This window comes from Plecotus auritus (genome assembly GCF_963455305.1).
Source record: "Plecotus auritus genome assembly, chromosome: 1".
In the NCBI taxonomy this organism is placed as follows: domain Eukaryota; kingdom Metazoa; phylum Chordata; class Mammalia; order Chiroptera; family Vespertilionidae; genus Plecotus; species Plecotus auritus.
Window position 1 is genome coordinate 25,074,369 of NC_137770.1, and position 23,853 is coordinate 25,098,221.

The window sequence follows — 23,853 nt, forward strand, 5'->3', positions numbered from 1 at the left end:
AGATGATCTGGGGAGTAGACAGCCCAGGAATATGCATCTTAAACAAATTTCCAGTAATTCTAACCCAAGTAGGATACTACTGAGAAACACCAATCTTAAGTCTTCTGAATGAGACTGGCAAATGTTGACCATGGTTAAAGTCGGGTGATGGGTATACGTGGTGATTACTTTTCTGTATGCCTGAACATCACAATAACGGAGTTTTTATTTTTTATGACTTCTTTTAAGTTAGAAATCATCGCCATGATGGCAGGGGCAAAGGGCAGTGGCAATGACATAATGGCCAGGAGGCAAGATGCATGAGATGGCCCTCAACAGTGCTGGCCCACAAAGCCTCACCAGTAAGAGCTATGTTGGAACCAAACAGCAATTCCTGCAAATGCAAATAATTCCTCCCAACAGTATAATCATAAATTAAGCCTATAGATTAGTTTCCATGAAATTTAGACCACACCAACTGCACTGTGAAGGGAGGAAGGAAGGAAGGGAATGAATTTTGGCTGAAGTCAGGGAAGGAGAAGAGGATAGGTAGGTCAGGTTGGATGAACAGGGTGAAACAACTCTGAGAGGATCTCCCACACTATGTTTTTTGCCTCTTAAAGGGCCAAGTAAAGAGACTGAACAACCAGGGGTAGGAGGACGAGTGGGACAGAAAAGGCAGTAAGAGGCCCAAGGCAGACTGCAAAGGGATGTCCAGGGCAGCGCCACCATGGAGCTGCTGGGTGATGGAGGCTTCCAATGCTGTTCTAAGTCAAAGGAATCCTAACGTCGAGCCCGAGGCAGCCGCCAAAGCTGCCTCTAAGTGGAGGAGAGAAGGCTCTGCTCCCAACCCTACCTCTAATTGTCTCGGTGAAGTTGAACTCTATAAACCCACTGTCCAAATGGCTTGATATGCCACCAACGGTAGGAGGACTTGAATGAAAACAGGATCAGAGAATAAGGGGATTAAAAAGGCCAGGTAGCCTAGGCCAGCAATGCCTTTGTTTGTACATAAGAGACATATCCATCTCTGATTACCCTTAGGAATTATGACTGCATCGGTCCTTCCTAAGCAATGGGAGGTGGCAAAAGTAGCAGTGATTTTGTCTGAAGGAGACAATAATGATAACGCTAATCTTTGGGGGAAGGCTGATTAATTGCCATTTATCCACTCAACATCCAAAAAGGGGATGGATTTCATATGTGGCTTAATTGCTGCTGAGCCCACATCTTGCTCTCTCTCACTCCAGGGGGAGCCAAGAGTCCTCCGGCATCTCATTTCACCCCATGGGATGGAGCAAGATCAAAATGGAGCCCTCAAGGATGGCCAGCCGGGATGCCCTCAGGTGGTGTTTTCTCATGTCTCTTCCCCACCCCCCTACCCCCCGCCAAAGTACAGGTTCAGTGTGAGCCTTCTGTTCTGCTATGGAGATGGAAACGGCACAGAACACTCTGCCTTTGATGAAGTCGGCCACTTCCAGGCCTTATCTAGCTTGCAGATAAGTTCAGTCTGGACCACAGTGCTGTTTATTTTTATTTTGTTTTGTTCTGTTTTAACATCAATTTCTTGTCCAAATTTCTTGTCCAGGTTCTTGAGATTTTGTACAAAAAACCGAATTTCTAAATTCTTCAAATACAAAGCCTAGCAACACTGGACCTACATTCCAGTGTTTTCCACAGGGACCTACATCCGAGTGTGGCTGCCCCTGAGCTCCCAACACTCCCTAACCCAGGTCCAGTACTGGTTCTTCATTATCCAATCTGCACTGCTAGGTCTCTTACGGAAATGCAGAGGCCAGTGAAGTACGCAGCTATGCAGCTATCAAACACGGGAAAGCAAAGGAAGACTAAGTGGGAAGCATATTTTAGGAGACTTGGCAGAGAGTAAATATCTTCATAGAAGTATGAATATGCAAATAATCAGTATATGTACCTCAGAAATATAAATTAGGTACTATTCTGAAGTAAATCCACACTTCACAGATTTACTTTACCTACCTGGTCCCCAAAGGCACAGAGTCCAGTGCTAGGACACAGAATCTAGCACAATGATTTTCAAACTACAGGTCATGGCCTGTTAGTGACTCATGAAATCAAGTTAGTAAATCACCACTGGTCTTTTTTTAATAGCATAGAGGATAAAAGAGAGTGAACTGCTCACGATAAGGATAGGTATTACATAAAAATTTTTTTCAATTTTATATGCTCACATACCCAGTCATGATGGAGAGTGTATTTTTAAATGGTGGTGGCAGGTTAAACAAAATGAAAACAGAGTTGGTCTACCACCGCCCACCAGAGGATTTGGGGCTGAAGTCCTGCCTGCCACAGATTGTGGAGGCCGAGGGAGAGAACTGTCGGTCCTGGGTCATCTCTTCCTTACGGACATACTTCTGAGGAAACTGTGACCCGGTCAGCCCCATGCAGGGGACATGCCTCTTTCCCCAGAAGTGGCTACGAGAGGGTTTGGGAACAGGACAATTATAATGACGCTGTGAGACTGTCTTACACAGAGAGAGCACTCTGCAGTACTCGCCAAAGACGCGCTCAGCTGAGCGCTCGAAATGAGGCAGAGCAGGTTTCAGCGGCACCGTTACAGACGCTGGGCACTGTGTTGTACACTTCACCCAAACCACAGAGCCAGTTAGTGAGGAGGCTGAGACCAGAATCCCTGTCTCCTGACGTCCACCCTAGCTTCCAAACACACTGCCTGAGCCTTCTCAACAGCAGACACGGCTAATTTTCAGATGCCCCACAGGCACCCAGACGGCTGTTTGGATTTACTGTGCAGACACTCCATTCCTGACTTCCCACACTTAGAGAAATAAAAGCTGGAGATAATCCTTTAAACCAGGAGCTCTTAACCAGGGAGGCACAAGAGAATCACACTCAGGAAGTTTCTTCAGGGTCCATGTGCTGGGCCTCACCCCAGGCCTCTGGGCAAGTAATTTCTAGAAAAAGGACCCACCACGTGTGTGAGAATCAATGCCCTAAACCTTATTTCAGATGGTTGGCTGGACTCTCCAGTTGCTAAGCAGCAAGATGGAAACCTCCTGCCTTATCCTTCTGCGATGCCTGCTCTCTTCTAACAAAAGTGTTGGTGAACTCTGCCTTGACCTCCAGGCTGAGCAAAGAGATGGCTTCACAGACTGAAGCCCCATCCTGAGTGATCCTGAGCTGGTTATCTCGAAATTCAGACAAGATTCCATCGTGTTCATAAAAGCTGGGCAGGTGCTCCCCACCCTGGCAGGTCCAGAGCAATTCAGATCCGATTAGAGATGCTTGTTCAATATTCAAAATGTAAAACATAGAGGTTGCTGAACCAGCACTTTGAAAAGTTAATTAAATGCCAGGTTTCTTTTTAAGAGCTACTCCATCACTTGCTGATTGCTTTGGCCATTTTGCAGAATGAAGCCTTCACTCTGGACAATGAGAGTAAATGTTCTCCCTCACCTCCCACCTTGTGGAGACAGGGCACTCTGGCTTCCTGCTTTCCAGGGATGACGCAGTGGCCAGGCCGGTGACTTGCAGGAGGGGAAAGCGGGGCTGTCCCGCTGGCCCTTTCCCAGTCACTAAAAACACTCAGCCTCCCGGGAAGCTGCCAGTGCCCTGCACGTCAGGTTCTCGAGTGGAAGACTTCAAGGTTAAGGGTGTGGTCTCGTTATCTTCACCTCCATTTAAAGCCCAGTCCTTCAGCTCAACACTCACCCGACCCCTTCTGGTTTTCACCCCCACTTCTCTATGACCCACACGAGGTCTCTCCTCCCCGGCTTCACAGGGCACCTCAATACTCAGGGAAAGACCATCTCCAGGCCCCGGCCCCCACAGGCCTGTTACAGGATGACATAACAACAGTAACATTTATTAAACTTATTGGGTGCCAGGCACTGTCATTATATTTTCTTATTTATATATTACTGATATTATACATGATATTATATGTTATTTCATTATCACATTATCTTATTTACTCCATTTTACAGACAAGCAGACTGGGGCTCAGAGAAGTACAGTAAGATCACCCAACTAGAAAGTAGTAGGATTAGAAGACAAGCTCTGGGCTGTCTGACACAAAGCCCAGTGCTTAACCCTGCAAGGGAGAGGAACATGCAGGCAGTTCTACACCAGGGGAAGCCTCATTTTATAGACTCTGCTTCGGATCCAACTGATATTTTCCATGACGAGTATATACTCTCAACTTACAGCAGAACTGTCGCTTGGTCAGCCTTGACAATTTGGTAGTTAATACTGGTTTAATTGTTCCACATGATTTATTATGTATGTTTTATTTGCAGCATAACAGCTTGCATAGTGGCAAAGAAAGAGATTCCATGTAGCTAAGTCACCTTTCCCTCCAAGCCCTCTCCTTTTCTAAGTTCTTCTGCTCAAATGCAATGCCTTTCTTTTGGTATTCAGATGCCACACTGGCATGCCATGGGCATATTTGGTCAACTGATGACAAGATTGATCGCACTGGCACTTCTGGGACTGCAGCCACACAGGACCACTGCCAAGCCCTGGACCCTCCATTTCATTCTGGGGCTCAGGTAGAGAGGTGCTGTAATGTAAAAACCCCGCCTGTTTCCCCATCCGCCTGCCATATCAGACAGAGGCCTCAGCGCTGCTTACACAGGGTACGTGCTGAAGGGTGAAAGGCAGCCCTAATGTAGACATCATCTCAGTTAAAATGTTTCTCTCGAGTTTAATGGAATACTTCAGAGATCTAAATGGAGATGAAGTACCACGGCTCAGAGAACAGCCAGGATGCTATCTTTATGCAGCATGACAATGTTCAGTGGTTAATTAGATGCCGTTAACCTATTTTAGCAGGGGACATAACTGGGATAAATGGGGGGAAGTGTCCTTGAAGTCTCTTAATATCCACATCACATATTGGACCCTAGACTCGCCTCCCTGCTGCACGACAGAACAGGCTTTAAATCGACCAAAGTGCCGGGCATCTAGAGCCCTGACGGGCCCAGTGGAAGACCCTGCCCTAGCCCATCCAACACGGACCCTGGCCTCCGACCCTAGGAGGCTGTGAAGGGTCTGTACAAATGGCTGCTATTACAACGTGCTGCCCCGAGAGAGAAGCTAAAGCCACAGTAAGGAGTTCACAGGGCTCCCATGACAAAAGGAAGAAACTCTGTAGCCAGAGGCCAAATTTGTAAAGAAACACATGGCAAGGGGGAGAACAGGACTAAGATACTAGCTGAACTGGAGCCCAAAGCATCACTCCTTTAGAAGAAAAGAAATCAAAATGCCATTTTCTTGGTTTTCTACCCTCATAATTTTAAAATGTCCAATAACAATCTCACAAGTGCCTCCAAACCTCATTGAGGAAAATTTAACCAAGGCATGAGCGAGAGAAGGGGATCTGTCCCAGATCATGTAACACACCATTAGCATGAGCGAGAGAAGGGGATCTGTCCCAGATCATGTAACACACCAAACCAAGGCTCTACTTCATAAATTGTGTGACCCATCAAACGAACCCTCACAGTGAAACCCCAAATCTGAGCAAAGGGAAACTTTGCCATCGTAATCTTGGGCTATTGTGTCCATTCAGTATGAGGCTGTGGACTGGTTAACTGCATCCTTCTGCTCTAGGATGTCCCCTGTAATACTGATTAAAAACCAGGTATTTCTCACGGACTGAAGTTTTCCTTGGCCAATCGATTTCTCCTAAATGAGATCTCTCCTGAAAGCTGAAGTCCCTTCTCTTCCTCCCCTTGGTTCCTAGTTCTTGCCATTCATGTGTTTAGTGTCCAGCATGCGTTTTGTATTGTATTTTCTCCCTTCTTTTAAAGACAAGAAACAATTCCCCAGCACCCAAAATTTTGGCACTTTAGGGTTTCAGGTCACACTAGATCATATTTGGCTACTGCCAGCAAGGTGTCAAGTCAACAAGGTATTTTGTAGAAAGATGAAAATCAATGTCTATATCCTGTCTGTAGACTGCCAAGCCCTATCAAGTTGAAGGTATAGTGAAATATAAGACAATTCCTGGGTGAAGTTTGCCCCCTGCTGGTCAGATTCAAAGTAACAACTTTGTTTTGAATCAACCTTACAGGAGCTTTTATCAGGAGGAAAAAGACATGAAATACATAGAAACAGTTTTAGTAGCTAAAAACAGTTATAGGAACATAAAATGTATGTACATGCCTGCTACCAAGAAACTTAAAAAGTGGAAGAGTTTAGAACTCTAGATCTTAGACATCTTAAATGAACATTATCTTATTCAGAATCCTTTCATTGTCTATGAGGCACAGATGGGAGGTGTGGGGACTGGGGGATCTTTTGCTCAGTTTTACAATCTGGCTGAAGACTCACATACTGCAGTGACTGACATGTCCTACCACCACCCACCCCATGCATCTTCTGATGAGGAAATGGAGACCAGGAGTTGTTAAAGGGACCTGACTAAAGCCCCAAAGCTAGCTGGGCACAGAGCTGGAACTAGAAACCAAGGTTCACACTTTCTCATCTGCTGCTGGTCCCATTATGCCCCAAACTTAGCAGGGCAAGGGAGGCAGGTGCAAGCAAAATGTCATGGAAGCACTAAAAAGAAGCAACCATGCCAACTGCGGGAGCCTGGGGAGGCTTCTTAGAAGACTTGCCAAATGAAAGATGAGAAGGCTTGCAACAGGCAGAAGGCTGCCGGAAGGCTTTTCCAGCTGGAGGAAACGACCTGAGTAAAGGTAGGAAGCATGAAAGAGTCAGGTGTGTTCTGAAAACAGCTGAAATACAGAGGAAAAGCGGCGAGGAGAAGCCAGTAGGACAGTGTTTCCTTACATCTATCACTTTCAAATGCTACCTTCACTAATTTTGCTATAGCGGTGTACTTTCTGCATCTACTTTCTATTTTAAGTTGATTCCTTAATTTTACTTAAATAAATTTATTTAAAGAAAACTTAACATCCTCAGCCATATAGAAGGTAACTGTAAAGAACAATACAGTTTTCCCGGCCAGTGTGGCTCAGTGGTTGATCGTTGACCTATGAACCAGAAGTTTCAGGTTCGATTCCCAGTCAGGGCATATCCTCGGGTTGTGGGCTGGATCCCCAGTGTGGGGCGTGCAGAAGGCAGCCAGCCAATCAATGAGTCTCTCTCATCATTGATATTTCTATCTCTTTCTCCCTATCCCTTCCTCCCTCTCCTTTCCTTTCTGAAATCAATGAAAATGTTTTTTAAAAACCTATACAGTTTTTAAAAACACAAAATGAATTTTATTATAGCTAGATATTACTACCATATTTGGCAAAAGTCTGAGCCTATGGCTTCTTCTTTCATTGATAAAAAGGTAGATTAGCAAGGTTAGGGAGTGTGAAAGCAATCCTAGCTGCAAACTGAGACTTTTTCATTGACATGATGAGAGGGACTAGCAGCGAATAGAAAAGAGAATAGCCTTATGACTCAATGCTAGTCTCTGGGAAATGCAGCTGTAAGGACAGAGAGTGAAATGGCACAGGAAGTGCTGACTGGAAGTCACGGGTCCACAGTCAGGGAGCAAACTTTTATCACTGTTTCTGGAAACCTTTACTAGTATGTCAGTCCACTTTTAATTGCTGAACACACTGGGTCTTCTACTTCCCTTAAAAAGAATTTTCTGCTCTGAATGGAGAAACCAGTCACTTACCCAATTGTTTTCTCTGCCCCTTTCCCATCCCCCAGAATGATGGTCCCCTCAAAAGCCCATGAATACATTGAGATTCAACCATGTGAGAAGGTGCTCAAAGAGAAGGAGGTGCCTCCTGCCAGTAGAGGTGCCCTTCCCAGCTGCCAGCGTGAGAGGCCATCAGCACTGCAGGGCTGTGTGTGGCAGCCTCCTGGGAGGCGCAGGACCCACCCTGGTGAATCCCGAGTGTAGGTGAACCAAGGACACACTGGCACAGCCACCGGTAACTGTGGTGAGGGTTGCATAGGTCAAAAAGTAAAGTCACTGGCAGACTCGCTAGACCAGGAAAAAACCTAGACTGTGTGAGGGGGCTCAATTTCATGTGCACTTATACCTACGTATGCCTAAGCTGCTGCTTCTAAATTGAAACTGCTTCTAGTTACTCCTCAATAAAGGACTAAAAAGAAAAGGGAAGAAGTAGGTATGATGTTCACAGATACATTTTATTTTTGAGAAGCTGAATCCATCAAAGGGAGAACAAGGAAATCATTTATGTCAGGAGAATTTTAACCAATGGCTGCCATCTCTAGCCATTCCCTCCTGGCTTTTAGCTGCTCACGCTGCAAAGCAGCGAGTCCCCCTTAGCAGGGAGCTGGCTCAGGGGACACAACTTTTTTCCTTGAAAGTTTTTTTGTTCAATAAGATTGCTTCATATGATCAACATCTCATTTCTGAGAAGGTCCCGGAGGATAGCAGTAAAGATAATTTTATTCTAACAGACTCGCTACTGCACAAATAGTATAGTCTGTGGCCTTTTCATGAACTTGAGATAAATGTGTGCAGCTTTCAAGGTTTGAGGATGGGCATGGCTGCATGAGAGGCACATTCTATTACACTAATTAGCTGCCTGACCTTGGGCGGTGGGCAAGGTGACATTTAAGGGCTTTTTAAAAATTCTTTAACTGAGTCATTTAACCCCCACCTGCAGCCCTTATTTTCTCTATCTCTAAACCAAAGGGGCCACACTCCATGATTTCTCAGGTCCTCACCCCCGCTGTGAATGACACGGACCCTGCCTCTCCGGATCCTGGCCCCCACCCTATCTGTTCCTCATAGATATCACTCTCTATCCTGAAAACCCCCAAGCAACCCTTTCCACAAAATGCACCACGGAGCTGCCACACCAGCCCTAGACTGTGGGACCCTGGGCCTCGTTTCCTGAGACAAACCTCTTTCCGCTTAAGCCTCTGTTGATGAGGTTCTCTGTTGCTTGCGGATAAATGCAACCTCAACTAATACAGCACATCTAGTGGTAAATGAGAGGTCATTCTAGTCCAGAAGGAACACATATGCTCTGAAGAAAACCAATCTCATTTATATACATAAAAGCCTAAGTGACCATTCGACTGGTCGCTATGACGTGCACTGACCACCAGGGGGAAGATACTCAACACAGGAGCTGCCCCCTGGTGGTCAGTGCACTCCCACAGCAGGAGCACCAGATGCTGGGCTCATGGCTGGTGAACACAGCTGCGGTGGTGTGAGCCTCTCCCACGGACAATCCCCCTGCACGCCCCGCCCCCATCCGGACTGGGACCAGGATCAGGACCAGTATCGACACTGACTGGGTGCGAGCCCACGGCAGCTTCTTGGTCATGGGCACGCCAATATCACCTTAGGACAGGAGCACGGAGACTGTAGTGGAGCGGCAGCAGCCTACCCAGCAGTGGCGGCTGCGGTGGCAGGTGCAGAGGGTCGAGATGAGAGGGAGCAAGTGGTGCGGTGCCTGGCCCAAGCTCGGGCTCCTCCCCAACCGCCTGCCACTTCGCACACTACTACATCCCTCGGGGGATGTTGGACTGCCAGTTTCGGCCTGATCCCCACAGTGCATGAATCAGTGCACCAGGCCTCTAGTATAATCACAATTACTTAACCTTAGAGATGAGCAGGCTTCTATTCTGTCCAGTCTAAAAGAACACTCCATCATAAAGAACAAAGATGAGACAATCCTTACAAAGAGGACACTACACTAGGAGAAATGGATGTCTTTTTACATTAGCAAATACCCCCAGATCCTAATTATGCCACAGTAAACAGGTGTTCAGATGAAATGTGATAGTGTGTCCCTTGCATCCTTGGTCATACAGTTGTCAACATTCCAGGGGCTCCCTGTTCCCTAAATAATAAAGTACATGCCTAGAGTTCAAGGCTCTGCACGTGGGCCCCTCTTGCCTGTCTATCTCCTTCCTTCTCTAGGTAATCCCGGGCTTCAGTCTCCCACTCTGCTCATTCCAAACACACTGGCACATCCATGCCCCCATGCATCAGCCCCTGAACCGGAAGGCCTGTCCTTGCCTCCGTGTTTGTCAGCTGTTTCAAGGCAACGATTTGTAGACTAAACTGACTTGTTTCAATCAGCCGCCTAGAAAGCATATTTAGAAGTTCACACATACTTTCTGAATTGTAGAGGGCCTTTGAGACTACTTAGTTTTAATGCTGAAGAGACAGAGCCCAAGGGGGCAGAGCTAGTGGCACAAGGTTACACTGGATGTCTCCTGTTCCTTTCTCCCAGCTCAATGCTCAGTGCAAAGAAATCCTGTGTACACCAAGGCTCGTGTATTTGGGACTTCCTGAGATCATAATATCCTAGGGCTGGAAAGGGAACTTTGAGATTATCTACTCCAACACTCCCCGCTCAGGGAACCTTAGCCCAAAAAGCCCACAGGACTTACCCCAGATCACATGGCCATGAGTGGCAAAAGAGGACTAGAACACAGGCAGATGTCCCGACTCCTAACACATACATGGGGAAGGGTGGCCCCAAAAAAGGCAGTGACCAGAGTGAGCTCAGGAAATGACCTCCAAGGCAGACGTCTGACCGTATTTAATGTGCGCGTGGAGCACCTCGCTCTGAGCTGAGAGCCCCTGGATTACTCTGCCCTCAGCCTCGCAAAGGAGACACAGGTCTGAAACCAGAGGCGGGGCTGCCAGTGCACCAGTAACCAGAACCGCTCCCTAGCTGCTGCCTGGGAATGGATCCAGTTCTTGGAGGGCACTGCAGGGTTAGAAGGAATGATCATTTCCAATGCCTAATTGAACTTAATGACTAGCCTAATTAGGCCTTTTAATGGCAGGACTGGCATGGCCTTGGCTCGTGCCCCTAAGCACAGGCTGCATTCTTTGCACTCACCTTCTTCTCAGGGTCAGGCAACTGGCTGAGCACAGCTCTGCAGACAGGTAGGCCAGAGGAGGTTAAGAAGGGGGTGGGTCATACATTCACTCCCTGTTATTCTTCCCACAGGCCAAACATGTTGGAGGCGTGTTAAGATGGCCCTTGGGGCTCCACACAGTGCAAAGGCACTAGCATTAAACCAGGGGCCAAGGGCACAAAGATGGAAGGTGGTGAGGCACAGAGAACAAGAGCATGACCTCATACTCAGACTCATCTAAATTCAAATCTGCTACCTCCTTACTAGCTGTGTGACTTTGAGGAAGTTACTTAACCTTTCTGAACTTCCATGTCATCATCTTAAAGTAGGGATAATAATAGAACCTACACCTCAGTGGGTTGTTTTGGAAATAAAGTAAAACAACTATGCTTAGCAAAGTACCCCGCACAAAAGCCAAATAAATGCTGTGTGTGTGTGTGTGTGTGTGTGTGTGTGTGTGTGTGTGTTCCAATCCATACAACAAGAGGGCTAGGCGAGACGTGTGGGCTGTCCACATTCAAGTTCTGCAGTAGGGCCCCAGAAGGCAGAATCTGGATCAGAGGACGAAGCTGCAAATTTCCTAAAGATGAGCCATTTTTAGAAATCAGGGGGGTTGATAATGGTATAAAAATTAGAAATACCCTAAATGCCTACCAACAGGGGAACAGCACATCCATGAGGTGGGATCATTATGCAGCAGCTAGAAAATGAGGTAAATCTACCTGTGTTAAAAGATCTTCAAGATGGACTATTATATGAAAAGTGAAAAAAATTAAGGAGAAAACAAAATCTGATCCCATTTATGTAAAAATTCCTATCTAATAAAAGAGTAATATGCAAATTGACTGTACCTCCGCCACACCCACAAGCCACGCCCACCAGCCAATCAGAAACGCATATGCAAATTAACCCAACCAAGATGGCTGTGGCCACGGAGAGAGCAGGAGGCTTGTGTTTCCCGGGCAATGGAGGAAGCCAAGCTTTCTGCCCACTCTGGCCTGCCTTGGCCTCTGCTCAAAGCTACAAAGTTTCAATTATAGAAGATAAATAAATCCCAACAAAAATGGCTGCAGCCACAGAGCAAGCAGGAGGCTTGGCTCTGCTCAAGGCTACAAAGTTTGAATTATAGAAGATAAATAAATCCCAGATACCAGGGCCTCCGCCAGGGGGCGTGGCCAGCCTGCAAACCACCACAGGCCCCTTACCCAGGCCGCCCCACGCCCCAAGGGAACCCCCACCCTGATCCAGGACAACCTTCAGGGCAAACCAGCTGGCCCCCACCTGTGCACCAGGCCTCTATCCTATCTAATCCTATCTAAGAAAAGAATAATATGCAAATTGACCATCACTCCAACACAAGATGGCTGCCCCCATGTGAACACAAGATGGCTGCCACAAGATGGCCAGCAGGGGAGGGCAGTTGGGAGGGACCAGTTCTGCAAGGGAGGGCAGTTGTAGGCGATCAGGCCAGCAGGGGAGGGCAGTTGGGAGGGACCAGGCCTGCAAGGGAGGGCAGTTGGAGGCAATCAAGCCTGTAGGGGAGGGCAGTTAGGGGTGACCAGGCCTGCAGAGGAGGGCAGTTAGAGGCAAACAGGCTGGCAGGGGAGCAGTTAGGCATCAATCAGGCTGGCAGGCAGAAGCGGTTGGGGCAATCAGGAAGGCAGGCAGGCGAGCAGTTGGGAGCCAGCAGTCCTGGATTGTGAGAGGGATTTCTGACTACCTGGATCGGGCCTAAACGGGCAGTCGGACATCCCTCGAGGGGTCCCAGATTGGAGAGGGTGCAGGCTGAGCTGAGGGACAACGCCCCCATGCACAAATTTCATGCACCGGGCCTCTAGTGTGTATATATATATATACATACACACACACACACTAGTGTCCCGGTGCACGAAATTTGTGCATATTAAAAGGGGGACCCAGAGTCAAGTCCCCGCCCACCCACATGCGCCTCAAAATTGCGTGAGACCCAGACCCGGCTGTCCCTTCCCATTGGGCTAGATCCAGACCCGGCCAGTCCCACCCTTGTCAAGCCCCACCAGGCAGGGGGCATAGCCTCAGGTCCCCTGGCCCAGGACCAGGACGAGGGGCGTGGCCTGAGGTCCCCCAGATGGGGCGGGGGGCATGCCTTGAGGTCCCCCGTCAAGCCCCACCTGACGGGGGGGGCACAGTCTCAGATCCCCTGTCAAGCCCCGCTGGGTGGGAGGCATGGCCTGAGGTCTCCCGTCAAGCCCCGCCAGGCGGGGGGCGCGCAGCCTCAGGTCCCCTGGCCCAGCACCGGGAGGGGAGTGCAGCCTCAGATCCCCCGTCAAGCCCCACTGGGCAGGGGGCGTGGCCTGAGTTCCCCCGACCCAGAACTGGGGGTGCACCTTGAGGTCCTCCATCAAGTCCTGCTGGGTGGGGAGCACGGCCTGAGGTCCCGACAAGCCCCGCCAGGCAGGGGGGCGCAGCCTCAGGTCCCCTGGCCTGGTGCTGGGGCGGGGGGAGCAGACTGAGGTCCACTAGCCCAGCACTAGGATGGGAAGCGCACCTTGAGGTCCCCTGTCAAGCCCCGCCGAGTGGGGGACGTGGCCTGAGGTCCCCCAGCCTGGTGCCAAGGCAGAAGGCATGGCCTGAGGTCCCCCAGCCTAAGGCCAGGGCGGGGGGCACGGCCTGAGGTCCCCTGTCAAGCCCTGCTGGGTGGGGGGCGTGGCCTGAGGTCCCCTGTCAAGCCCCACGGGGGCAGGGGAGGGCACAGCCTCAGGTCCCTGCTGATTGCTCATTAAGGCTCCTTAAGGGAACTTGGCCTCAGCTGTGGGTGCAGCCATCTTTGTGACCGAGTGATGGTCAATTAGCATATTCCCTCTTTATTAGATAGAATATATACATATAAAATGTATACATCTAAACTGTACATCTATTGTTGGTGAGATACCAACAAACTATTACCAGTAGTTCCTTCTAAAGAGATGACTAAGCTTGGAGAAGGTGGTAGTTTCAGGCAAATTTAGCTTTGTGTCTTATTTGAATTTTATATCATTAAAGTGTTCTTGGTTTGCTTGTACAACTAAAAAAGACTTTATTTAAAAATATGCTTCCACTGAGTTCCCCACAATGGAGGAATTCAAGCAGAATGTGACAGGAGATTGGATGAAACTGGCTCTAAGCTTCCAGTTTCAAGGCCTCTGCACTATGTGATAATAGACAAGGGAATATTCCATAGGACGCTGTGCTTTTTGGCTGTTGTTACTTTAAGGAATACTTCTGTGCGCCTGTCATTTCTTTCCTGACCCTCAGAGACTCTCCTACTTTACAATCCTACCCTTGCCTCCAGGAAATGACCAGCTCTAGTCACAGGAGAATTTGCACTTCTGCAAAACTAGAAACTATAAAGGGCCAAAAGTCAAAGCCTTCCCAGGCATGCTAAGAGCCCACTCTAGAATCACTCCTGGTTTTCAATTTCAAGTTAACTTGTTAACTTGTTAAGGAAAGCTGAAGGCCTGAAAGGAAGCTGGGAGCAGGCTCTGGGGGAGGTGAGGATCAGGGCCCCAGCTTTGCAGTCTCTGGCAGGGCTCCCACAGGCCTCCCTAAAGGCAAATGGGAAGCCGTAGTACTGACTTGAGCCTTAGACACACAGCGGTTGTACGTTGTGGGCCCTGGCTGTCCTTCTCCTGGTGCACATAAGCGTCCCAAGTCACTGCATGTGCTCCTCCCTCCTCCCTGGGCATCAGGCACTCACCTCCGCTCCAGAGAGGGAACTGGACAGAGCCACTTGTCAGGAAGACTGCTCCCCTTTTCAGAGTGGGAAGTGAAGTATCCAAATGCTGCTACTCCACATGGGGCTTACAGAACAGACTGCTATCACCTTCAACTGGGAGGCACTTGACAGAATTGCAAGATTCCAATTATTTCATATTTAGTCATTTGCATAAGTAAATTGGTTTTGTGACACTAGACAAGCCACCCAGGGCCCTACACTGCAATGAATATAACATAGAACATCTCTGCTTGCTCTGAACCAAAAATCACTGTCAAGACAAGTGGAAGTGCATGAAAATGCCCCCCACCAAATCCTCAATGAGAAAAAGGTGGGTACATTCTGTCCTCTAGCTTATGGGATCTATATGTACCATATCTAAAGCCTTTATGATACTTTCCAGAGGGTCATGTTATGGCAATTACATGAACACTGGACATCTGCTTTCTCAGCCTGGGAAAAGATCACAACTATTGTCTGCTCATGATTACTTTTACTGAGACAGGAACTTTGGAGCATTATGCAGCCCTTAAAAATGAGGCAGTTATACACTAGACTGAAATTCAGAAAGGGTGACTTTCAGTCTGTATGTCATGGCTGTGCATCTTCAGGGCTGAACAGGAAAGGACAGCTAAGTCCCACCATTACCCAGCCCTTCTCTTCATTCCTCCCCACCTGGCAGCTACCAGCACAACACAAGTTTCTGAAGACAGGAAAAGCCTAGGACAGAATGAGCTTGACATATTCCACTCTTTCCCCTACTTCAGTGAGGATACGTATTTTTCACCAGTTATTTCAACATAAACAGTCTAGGTGTTACTTATTTCATTTTCAGATCCTTCTGAAGGTATGTAATTTATAGCAATAAACAATGCAATTAAATCCCAAATTTCTTTTTTTTTTTTTTATATATATTTTATTGATATTTCACAGAGAGGAAGGGAGAGAGATAGAGAGCTAGAAACATCGATGAGAGAGAAACATCGATCAGCTGCCTCCTGCACACCTCCCACTGGGGATGTGCCCGCAACCAAGGTACATGCCCTTGACCGGAATCGAACCCGGGACTTTTCAGTCCGCAGGCCGACGCTCTATCCACTGAGCCAAACCGGTTTCGGCCCAAATTTCTTTAAAAAACAACAACCATGTGAGTTCTCTAAGTTCATTAAATTTAAAAACTTATCTAGATCTTCCTCCACCATTTTTTTTAAAATTTGTTTTTGTTAATCCTCGCCTGAGGATATTTTTCCATTGATTTTTAGGGAGAGTGGAAGAGAGAGGGAAAGACAGAGAGAAACATCCACGTGAAAGAAACACATCGACAGGTTGCCTCCTGCATGAGCCCTGATCAGGGCCCAAGCTGAGTAGCCTGCAACCAAGGTACATGCTCTTGACCGGAATCAAACCCAAGACCCTCTGGTCTGCAGGCCAATGCTCTATCCACTGAGCCAAACCAGCCAGGGCTTCCTCCACCATTTTTCTGTCCAGGCAATGAACATGACCTGAGAACAAAGCAAGAATTACCCTAGGGGAGTCTACTAGTACACAAAGCAAACAAGTGCAAGGGGACATCGAAAAGGTATGTTGCTGCTCAACTCCAAAGCGCCTTTCCTAAATATGCTGTGTCTCAGACACCATGTGGAGGAAAAGCATACATGCAGGCAGAAGCAATGGTGATGAAGCTGAGACAGAGGTCCAAGCAGGGAGCTCTCATGTGCATCTCCAAACCCTACAGAAACAGGGACATGGGCCTGAGCCCTGGGCAGAGCTATTTCAAATGGTGCACAATTATCTACCTAACACTTTTCCCTTCCCAACTGTCTCTCATGCAACCACCTCACTTGGTGTCACCCAATACTGGACACTCATCTCTTATGCATGAGCAACCTCTCTGAGAACCAAATAACTGTTCACCCAGGATGTCCAAAACCCCTGGTCATGCCATACCATTTCTGAGCTCTTTGTGGCTGAGGGCAGCATGTGGAAAATAAATTCTCAATACTTCTAAATAAATTGTGTTTACTGATGAAAATCTGAAGGTGAAGGATTAAGTTCTACTTAACTGGGATTCAGGGATACCTGGTCCCTTTTTAATTACTGAAGCTCCCCTAACGCATCCTTGGCCTCATAAACGTTATCATTTTGTTTTTCACACCCATATGTACACCTTCTTAAGATTAAATAACGATATACCCTTATATGTAAGTTACCCAGAACTTCCCCATCTTGTTCAAGACTTGGAGCACCAAAAAATGACAAATGAATGGAAAACTGGGGTGGGCCAATGAGACTGCTCATAGTTACAGTGACAAGCCTGGGGCCTTGGCAGATGTAGGCCTGGACCAGCAGGTCCAAGGGCAGACCACCCACATCTTGGCACACCTGCACCTACAGAGGGGAGGTTCCAGCTAAACTACCCGCTGTGACACCTTCCTAAGAAACTGACTTCTATGGGGATGGACAGCCTATAACAGAGCTGAGTTAAGGGGACAAAACATGCATTTGCATCTGTGCTTACAATTCTAAGAGCCCAGCAGCTCTGTGAGTTTTTGCCTTTCATACTTCTGAAGCTTAACAAGAATTAACTCCTCGCTGCTAACAAAAAGGTAAAGAGACTCTGGTATGGCAGTGACACAGAGGGAGAGGACAGGAGTCCTTTAGTATTCTTGGAACATCAAGGCCATGGGAAAAAAAAAAAAAGAAGCAAGAGGGAGAGGAGGAGGGAAGGGGCAACCTTAGGACCAGCACACGGCTGTTCTACCGCCATCTTGATGTCCTTGAGGCGTGCAGATGGTGTGGAAGTAGCTGGCACCAGAACAGCCCACGAGAAGGAACGAGCGGCCAATGGAGATTTATGTGAGGAGAGTGAGATGGACAAGGTAAAATTGTCAGGAGGAGTTGTTAGAAAGTAAAATATATTGTGACAATTCCACTCCTGCCGTTCATCAATAAACTGACAGATCATTTAGTGTCAATTAGGAGTGATAGATGGACAAGTCCCCATGATCCTGGGCCAAAATTAATGGCTGGGAGGGAGAGGGTGATTGAAAATGACGGCTGACATTGAGAGCAAAGTCCTGAAAGTCCCTGAGGGGCCATTACTTGCCTCATTCCCTTGCAGATCAATGCTGGGACAAACCCAAAAACAGACACTTTGAGACAAAACTTAATCAGACTACCTTTCCTTCCTCTCTTTACCAAGTCTGGTTGCCTCTCTTTTAGCTCCATTCCCCATGGCCAAGTCAGTGCCCCACTTCAGGCAACTTTAGAGCCAACGAAAGCCTGGCTCCAAGATGGAATCTTTGGCACAGCAATGACTTTGGTGACATGAGAAGGGACAGATTGTGATCCCAGATCCCAAGCAGTTCTTGAATACAGCCTGTTCCTGTGGCTCAGGGATGAGCATTTGAGTTCCAGGACCCAACATCTCTAGTCCATGCTCTGTTCTTTATCTTGGGTGGTGTTATGCAAATAAATCAAAGGTATCAGCAGTAAAAAAAAAGAAAATCCTAACTTTTTGCAAGAACATGGATGGACCTGGAGAGTATTATGCTAAGTGAAATAAGCCAGTCAGAGAAAGACAAATACCATATGATTTCACTCATATGTGGAATCTAATGAACAAAATAAATGAACAAACAAAATAGAAACAGACTCATAGGTACAGAGAATAGATTGACAGCTGTCAGAAGGAAGGGATTTGCGGGGAGGGGCCTAGGTGAAAAAGGTGAAGGAATTAAGAAAAAACACACCTCACAGCCAAGACAACATTATAATGATTACCAGAAGGAAAGAGGGGTGGGGGAGGTAGGAGAAGGTAAAGGGGGATAATTGGTAATGGAAGGAGACTTGACTTGAGGTGGTGAACACACAATATACAGATGATGTATTATAGAATTGTACACCTGAAACCTATATAATTTTATTAACCAATGTCACTCCAATAAATTTAGATCAATCAATCCATCAAACAAACAAACAAAGGTATCCAGGAAACTCACATCCTATGGCTGTGAGGGCCTCAGTCAGATCTGTAAAGAGCCCTTCTAGTTCCTACTGAAGCTTCACTTTCCTCCTACTTCCCTCATAAAAGGATACCTACCTTACAGAATTGAACCCACCTAACAAGAGTTTGTGTAATGCACATATAAAGTGTGGAATGAATATTTGTGCTCCCCCTAATCCCTAATGTGATGGTGTTGGGTTAGATGAGGTCATGAGGGTGGAGATCCCATGATGGAACTAGTACTCTTTTTTTTTTTTAATATTTTATTAATTTTTTACAGAGAGAAAGGGAGAGTGATAGTTAGAAACATCGATGAGAGAGAAACATCGATCAGCTGCCTCCTGCACACTCCCTACTGGGTATGTGCCCGCAACCAAGGTACATGCCCTTGACCAGAATCGAACCTGGGACCCTTGAGTCCACAGGCCAACGCTCTATCCACTGAGCCAAATAGGTTAGGGCAGAACTAGTACTCTTATAAAATGAGGAAGACACACAAGATCTCTCTCCTTGTGTGTGCACATACCAAAGAAGGCTATGTGAGGACACAGCCAGGGAGAGGGCCCTCTTCAAGTATCTGACCATGCTAGCACCCTGATCTCGGACTTCCAGCCTTCAGAACTGTGAGAAATAAATGTTTGTTAACTGCCCAGTTTATGGCATTCTACCATAGGAGCCCAAACTATCATCCCAAACTATCACCTGTGCAAGCACGGGTGCCTCACACAGTGCCATTATCATCATCCCACAAGAATTTAATGTAAGTACACTGCTTTTCAGTGCGAATCCTCTGCTCTAATCAGACTGACAATGAGGTTACTGCCCTGCAACACTTATGCCTATACCAACGCTTGAACCAAATGCCCTCCTCATGATCTTCTTTGGCCATCAGATTCACCCAGCTTGACATCCATCACCTCTGCACGGGACTCCCTGACCACTGTGATTACTTTCCTTTGAGGCCACATCACCAGTGTCAGCCATTCCATTCATTTCTCACTTACCATATGCTCCTTCTGCCTTCCTGATTTTTCTGAATGAAAATGCCTGGTCTCCCTAACTGGAATCCAAGTTCTTGCAGGGTAGGAAGCACATTTACACTCTGCACTCCCTGGAGCGCCCTACAAATAGCAGGAGCTCATGTTTCCCAGCCTTCACGGAGCAGATTCTCAATGGAGCCCAACCATCATCTCTCTTACCCCGAGTCAGCTCCCTTTCCTTTTTCTCTCTCTAATCTGTTCTACTTGCCTCCAGATGCCAGCTCTCCTTTCCTCCAACAAATTCAACAGTCAAGTTGCCTTCCTACTTTGAAAAAGAAAAAAAAAGGCCAATCCAAAGGGAAATTCCCTAGTCCTCTCCAGCTTTCTTGATCACTAACCCAGCCTTTCCAAGCTTTCTCCTGTCTTAGATGAAAAATTCCCCCACCTCCTCCAGTCCAAGGTTAATTAGTCTCTCTTGGAAGGTCTTAACCTTTTTTCTCCTTTAGGATCCTACTCCTTCAAATCCGCCCTACTTCATCTGACTCACTCTTTCCCCAGATATTACACACACGATTCACAACACAGACTTCCCCTTTCAAATACCGTTTTTCCTTTGTTTCTTAGAGCAGTAGCCTACACTTCCTCTTCCCTCACTGTAATCTGCCTTCTGCCCCAAAGCAAATCACTGTAACCACCTTCTCAAATGCCCCTAGTTGCCCCAAACAGCCAAATTCAAGGTTCCATCCTTGTCTTCTTCTATTTGTGTAACAGTTGACTCAAATTGCACCTCCTTTTTGCACTCTCTTCTAGACTCCCAAACTGTGGAAACTATCTACAGGACCACCACCAGCCCCAAATCAGGTCTCTCCTCCTGCATTCTCTATCAGAGGACACCATTATGTATCCCAGGGGTAGGGATCATCTGGCCCTTGGGCTGTATAAGGCCCACAGAATCATTTGGTCTAGCCCTGACAAGACATTAGGGTGAGTTAATTAAATGTTTAACCATATATAGCAGGCTAATCATTAAGTTGATAATTTTGTATGGACTGTGAATGATGTTATAAAAATCCAAATGGCCCTTGACAGAAAAAAAGGCTCCCCACCCTGAAACCAGTCCTCAAGACAGGCACCTCGCAGTGACCTTCAACTCCTCCCTCTGCCCTACACTCAACCAATGACACTTCTATTAACTCCACCTCTAAAATGTCTCCAAATCTCCTCACCTGTCCATGCTCACACCACTGGCGTAGTACAGGCTTTCATCATCCTGAAACAGAGTGTGACCTTCCCAACAGGTCTGCCAGCCTTCTGGAGCTCTACTTCCCACTGAAAGCCAAGTTCTCAATCAGAAATACTGACCTGATCATTCATTTGCTCAATAAATAGTCACTGAGTGCTTATGGACTGGCACTGTTTAAAGTATTGGAATAAGACATCTCTGAGAGTATCTTTCTATACCATTTTATACAATAAAAAGTACCAAATGCTTTTTTCTTGCCAAAAAGCATTAACATGCCCTTGCCGGTTTTGTTCAGTGGATAGAGCATTAGCCTGCAGACTGAAGGGTCCTGGGTCCAATTCCAGCCAAGGGGACATGCCGGGGTTGCAGTCGATCAATGATTCTCTCTCATCATTGATGTTTCTGTCTCTCTCTCCCTCTCCCTTCCTCTCTGAAATCAATAAAAATATATTTAGAGAGAAAAAAAAGCATTAATTTGAATCTTATCATGAGGAATCAACCAGAGAAATGTGAATGTGAAACATTCTACAAGAAAGCTGGCCTGAATTCTTTAAAAAAAAAAAAAGTCAATGTTTTGGGTGGAGGTGGCGGGGGCGGAGGGGAGGGAGGCTGGAGTTATTTTAGATCAAGAGACTAAAAAGAGAGAATTACCAAACACAATGTGTGACCCCTGATTGGATCCTGGAGCTACAAGACCTTTTGGGAAAACTGGGAAAGTTTAAACTAGATATTAAATCATTATGAAATTTCTTAGTGTGATAATAACACTAATATTTGGAGGATTTCCTTCATCTTTAGATATGCATGCTGAAGTCTCCAGAGGCAAAATGTCATGATGACTGCACTGCTACTTGTTTTCAAAATGATTCAGGGGGCAAAAGTGAGAGCGAGAGCAAGAGCGCGCGCGCGAGAGAGAGAGAGAGAGAGAGAAAGAGAGAAAGAGAGAGAGAGAGAGAAAGTTAGTTTAGAGGTGGGAAGAGGAAGGCATAAAGAATTGGGAAAAAATTTTTTGATAGTGCTATTTTGAAGGCAATAACTGATAAAGAAAATTCTGACCAAGAGTAATGTATATTCTTTGAGAAAAAAAAAATCTCTTCCAGAGTATATTTTAAGTTGTTAAAATGGATAGTTGGCCAGCCCACTGGTGTAATAAACACTTTTTTGGTTTCCCTTTCATCTAAAACTTAGTGCAAAGAATTAATGACCAAAATGATTTGTAATCTAGCAGTTAATAACAGACAACTCCATTCTGTTTAGAAAATTACACTAAGAACAACACTGAATGCTACAATATGGGTGAACTTCGAAAACATTATGCCAAGTGAAAGAAGCCCGTCACAAAAGACCACATAATATATGATTCCATTTATATGACATGTCCAGAACAGGCAAATCATAGAGACAGAAAGCAGATTAGTGGTTGCCTAGGGCTGAGGAGGTTGGGGGGACATGGGAAGTGACTGCTAATGTGTATGGGTTTCTTTTGGGGGGTAATAAAAATGTGGTGATGACAGTACAACTCTGTGACTACACTAAGAATGACGGAATTGTCCATCTGAAATGGGTGGGTTGTAAGGTACATGAATGCATCTCAATAAAGCTGTTATAAAAACAGAAAAGAACAACATAGGAGCAAAATGCCCAAACCCACCCTGCGCACCCTCACCTCCCACAGGCTGCTGGCACTCACTTGGAAGCCTTCATGGAATCGTCGGCCCAGCCTCCTTGTCGTCGGCGGGGTGGTTTGGGAGGGGGATCCTACAAGGAAAGAGAAGCCAAAATAACAGTCACTCAACATGTGCATTCAGGCAAGCAAAGGCTGAGGGTAAAGTCACTAACCCAATACTCAACCTATCAAAACCTTTCAAATAAAAATACAGTAACCTTTCAATTCACTACAAAGATCTGGGTGCTTTCATACCCTTCTGGTAGGTATAAATTGGCAAGATCTGGAGGTTAATCTGGCAATGTCTACTGAAAGCCTTAAAAATAAATGCTCATGCTGTTTGAGCTACCAATTCTAATCCAAGGAATTTATCCCAAGGAAATAATCAGAGAGAAACACAATGTCATTTTTGAATAGTGAATACATAATTGGAAACAAATGAAATAGACAGCAATAGGAAATAAGTAATTCACAAAATACACATGTGAAAATACTGTGCAATAATAAAAAACTATGTTAAAAAAGGATACTTAATGATATTAGAAGGTTCATTATACATTAACTTTCAAAAACATGTAAAACAGTAGGCATATGCTTCTGAGTTTTTGAAAAGATTATTAATACCTAACGTCAATTAGCTCTAAGGACATGGGTGAAAGGGGACTTCAGTGACTGAATTATGGGAAATTTTTATTTTCCTTCTTTGTACTATTGGGCAGCTTCCAAACTTTTAAATAATCAACTTATACTACTTTTATAAAGTAATGAAATAAATATGTGAGAGAGGCTTATTCTTGTCCGGCATATCTCAACTAAAAATCCCAAAGGACCATCAAGCAATCACTCAATCACTCAAGTGGGATAAAACAGCAAAGAACAGTTCCTATTTTGAATTACCCAGCATTTACCCAGATATTTTTTAATACCTTATTTCCCCCCCAAGAACTTCACATAATCATAACTGTTGTTCTCAGTCCAAGGAGACACTTGGTAAATGGACTAACACAGGGTTGGCAAACATTTTCTATGAAGGGGTAGGGGTAAATATTTTGATTCTGGGGGCCATCCAGTTTCTGCTGCAACTCTTCTACTCTGATACTGCAGGGCAATAAACAACCACAGGTAATAAGTAAGCAAGTAGGTGTAACTGTGTTCCAATAAAACTTTACAAAAATAAGCTGCGGGCCAAATTGGGCAGGAAGGATGTGGTCTCCTAACGCCTGGACTGAAATGTGTCACTACCCGTCCTTTAAATCTGTTGCTTAAGGGCTAACATAACTTTTTAAGAAAACACTCTCTCAACATGCTAGAATACCTTTCTACTAGCCTGACCCAACTGGAACCAATGGAATTCTCTGTCCCAGGAATCTGGAATTGAGGCTTAGAGGTTAGGCTGTTCAGACAGCGCTGAGATTGGAA

The 23,853-nt window shown here is 46.1% G+C and overlaps 1 protein-coding gene across 2 annotated transcripts in view; it reads right to left on the bottom strand.

Moving 5' to 3' along the window:
• The window catches only part of IFT43 (intraflagellar transport 43), an 86,014-nt gene that overhangs the window by 27,386 nt on the left and 34,775 nt on the right, over positions 1-23,853 (bottom strand). For both annotated transcript variants that reach the window (XM_080649515.1, XM_080649516.1), the window contains one exon: positions 22,459-22,526. In XM_080649515.1, coding sequence (XP_080505641.1) covers positions 22,459-22,526 — 68 coding nt within the window. The remainder of the gene's footprint in view (positions 1-22,458; positions 22,527-23,853) is intronic.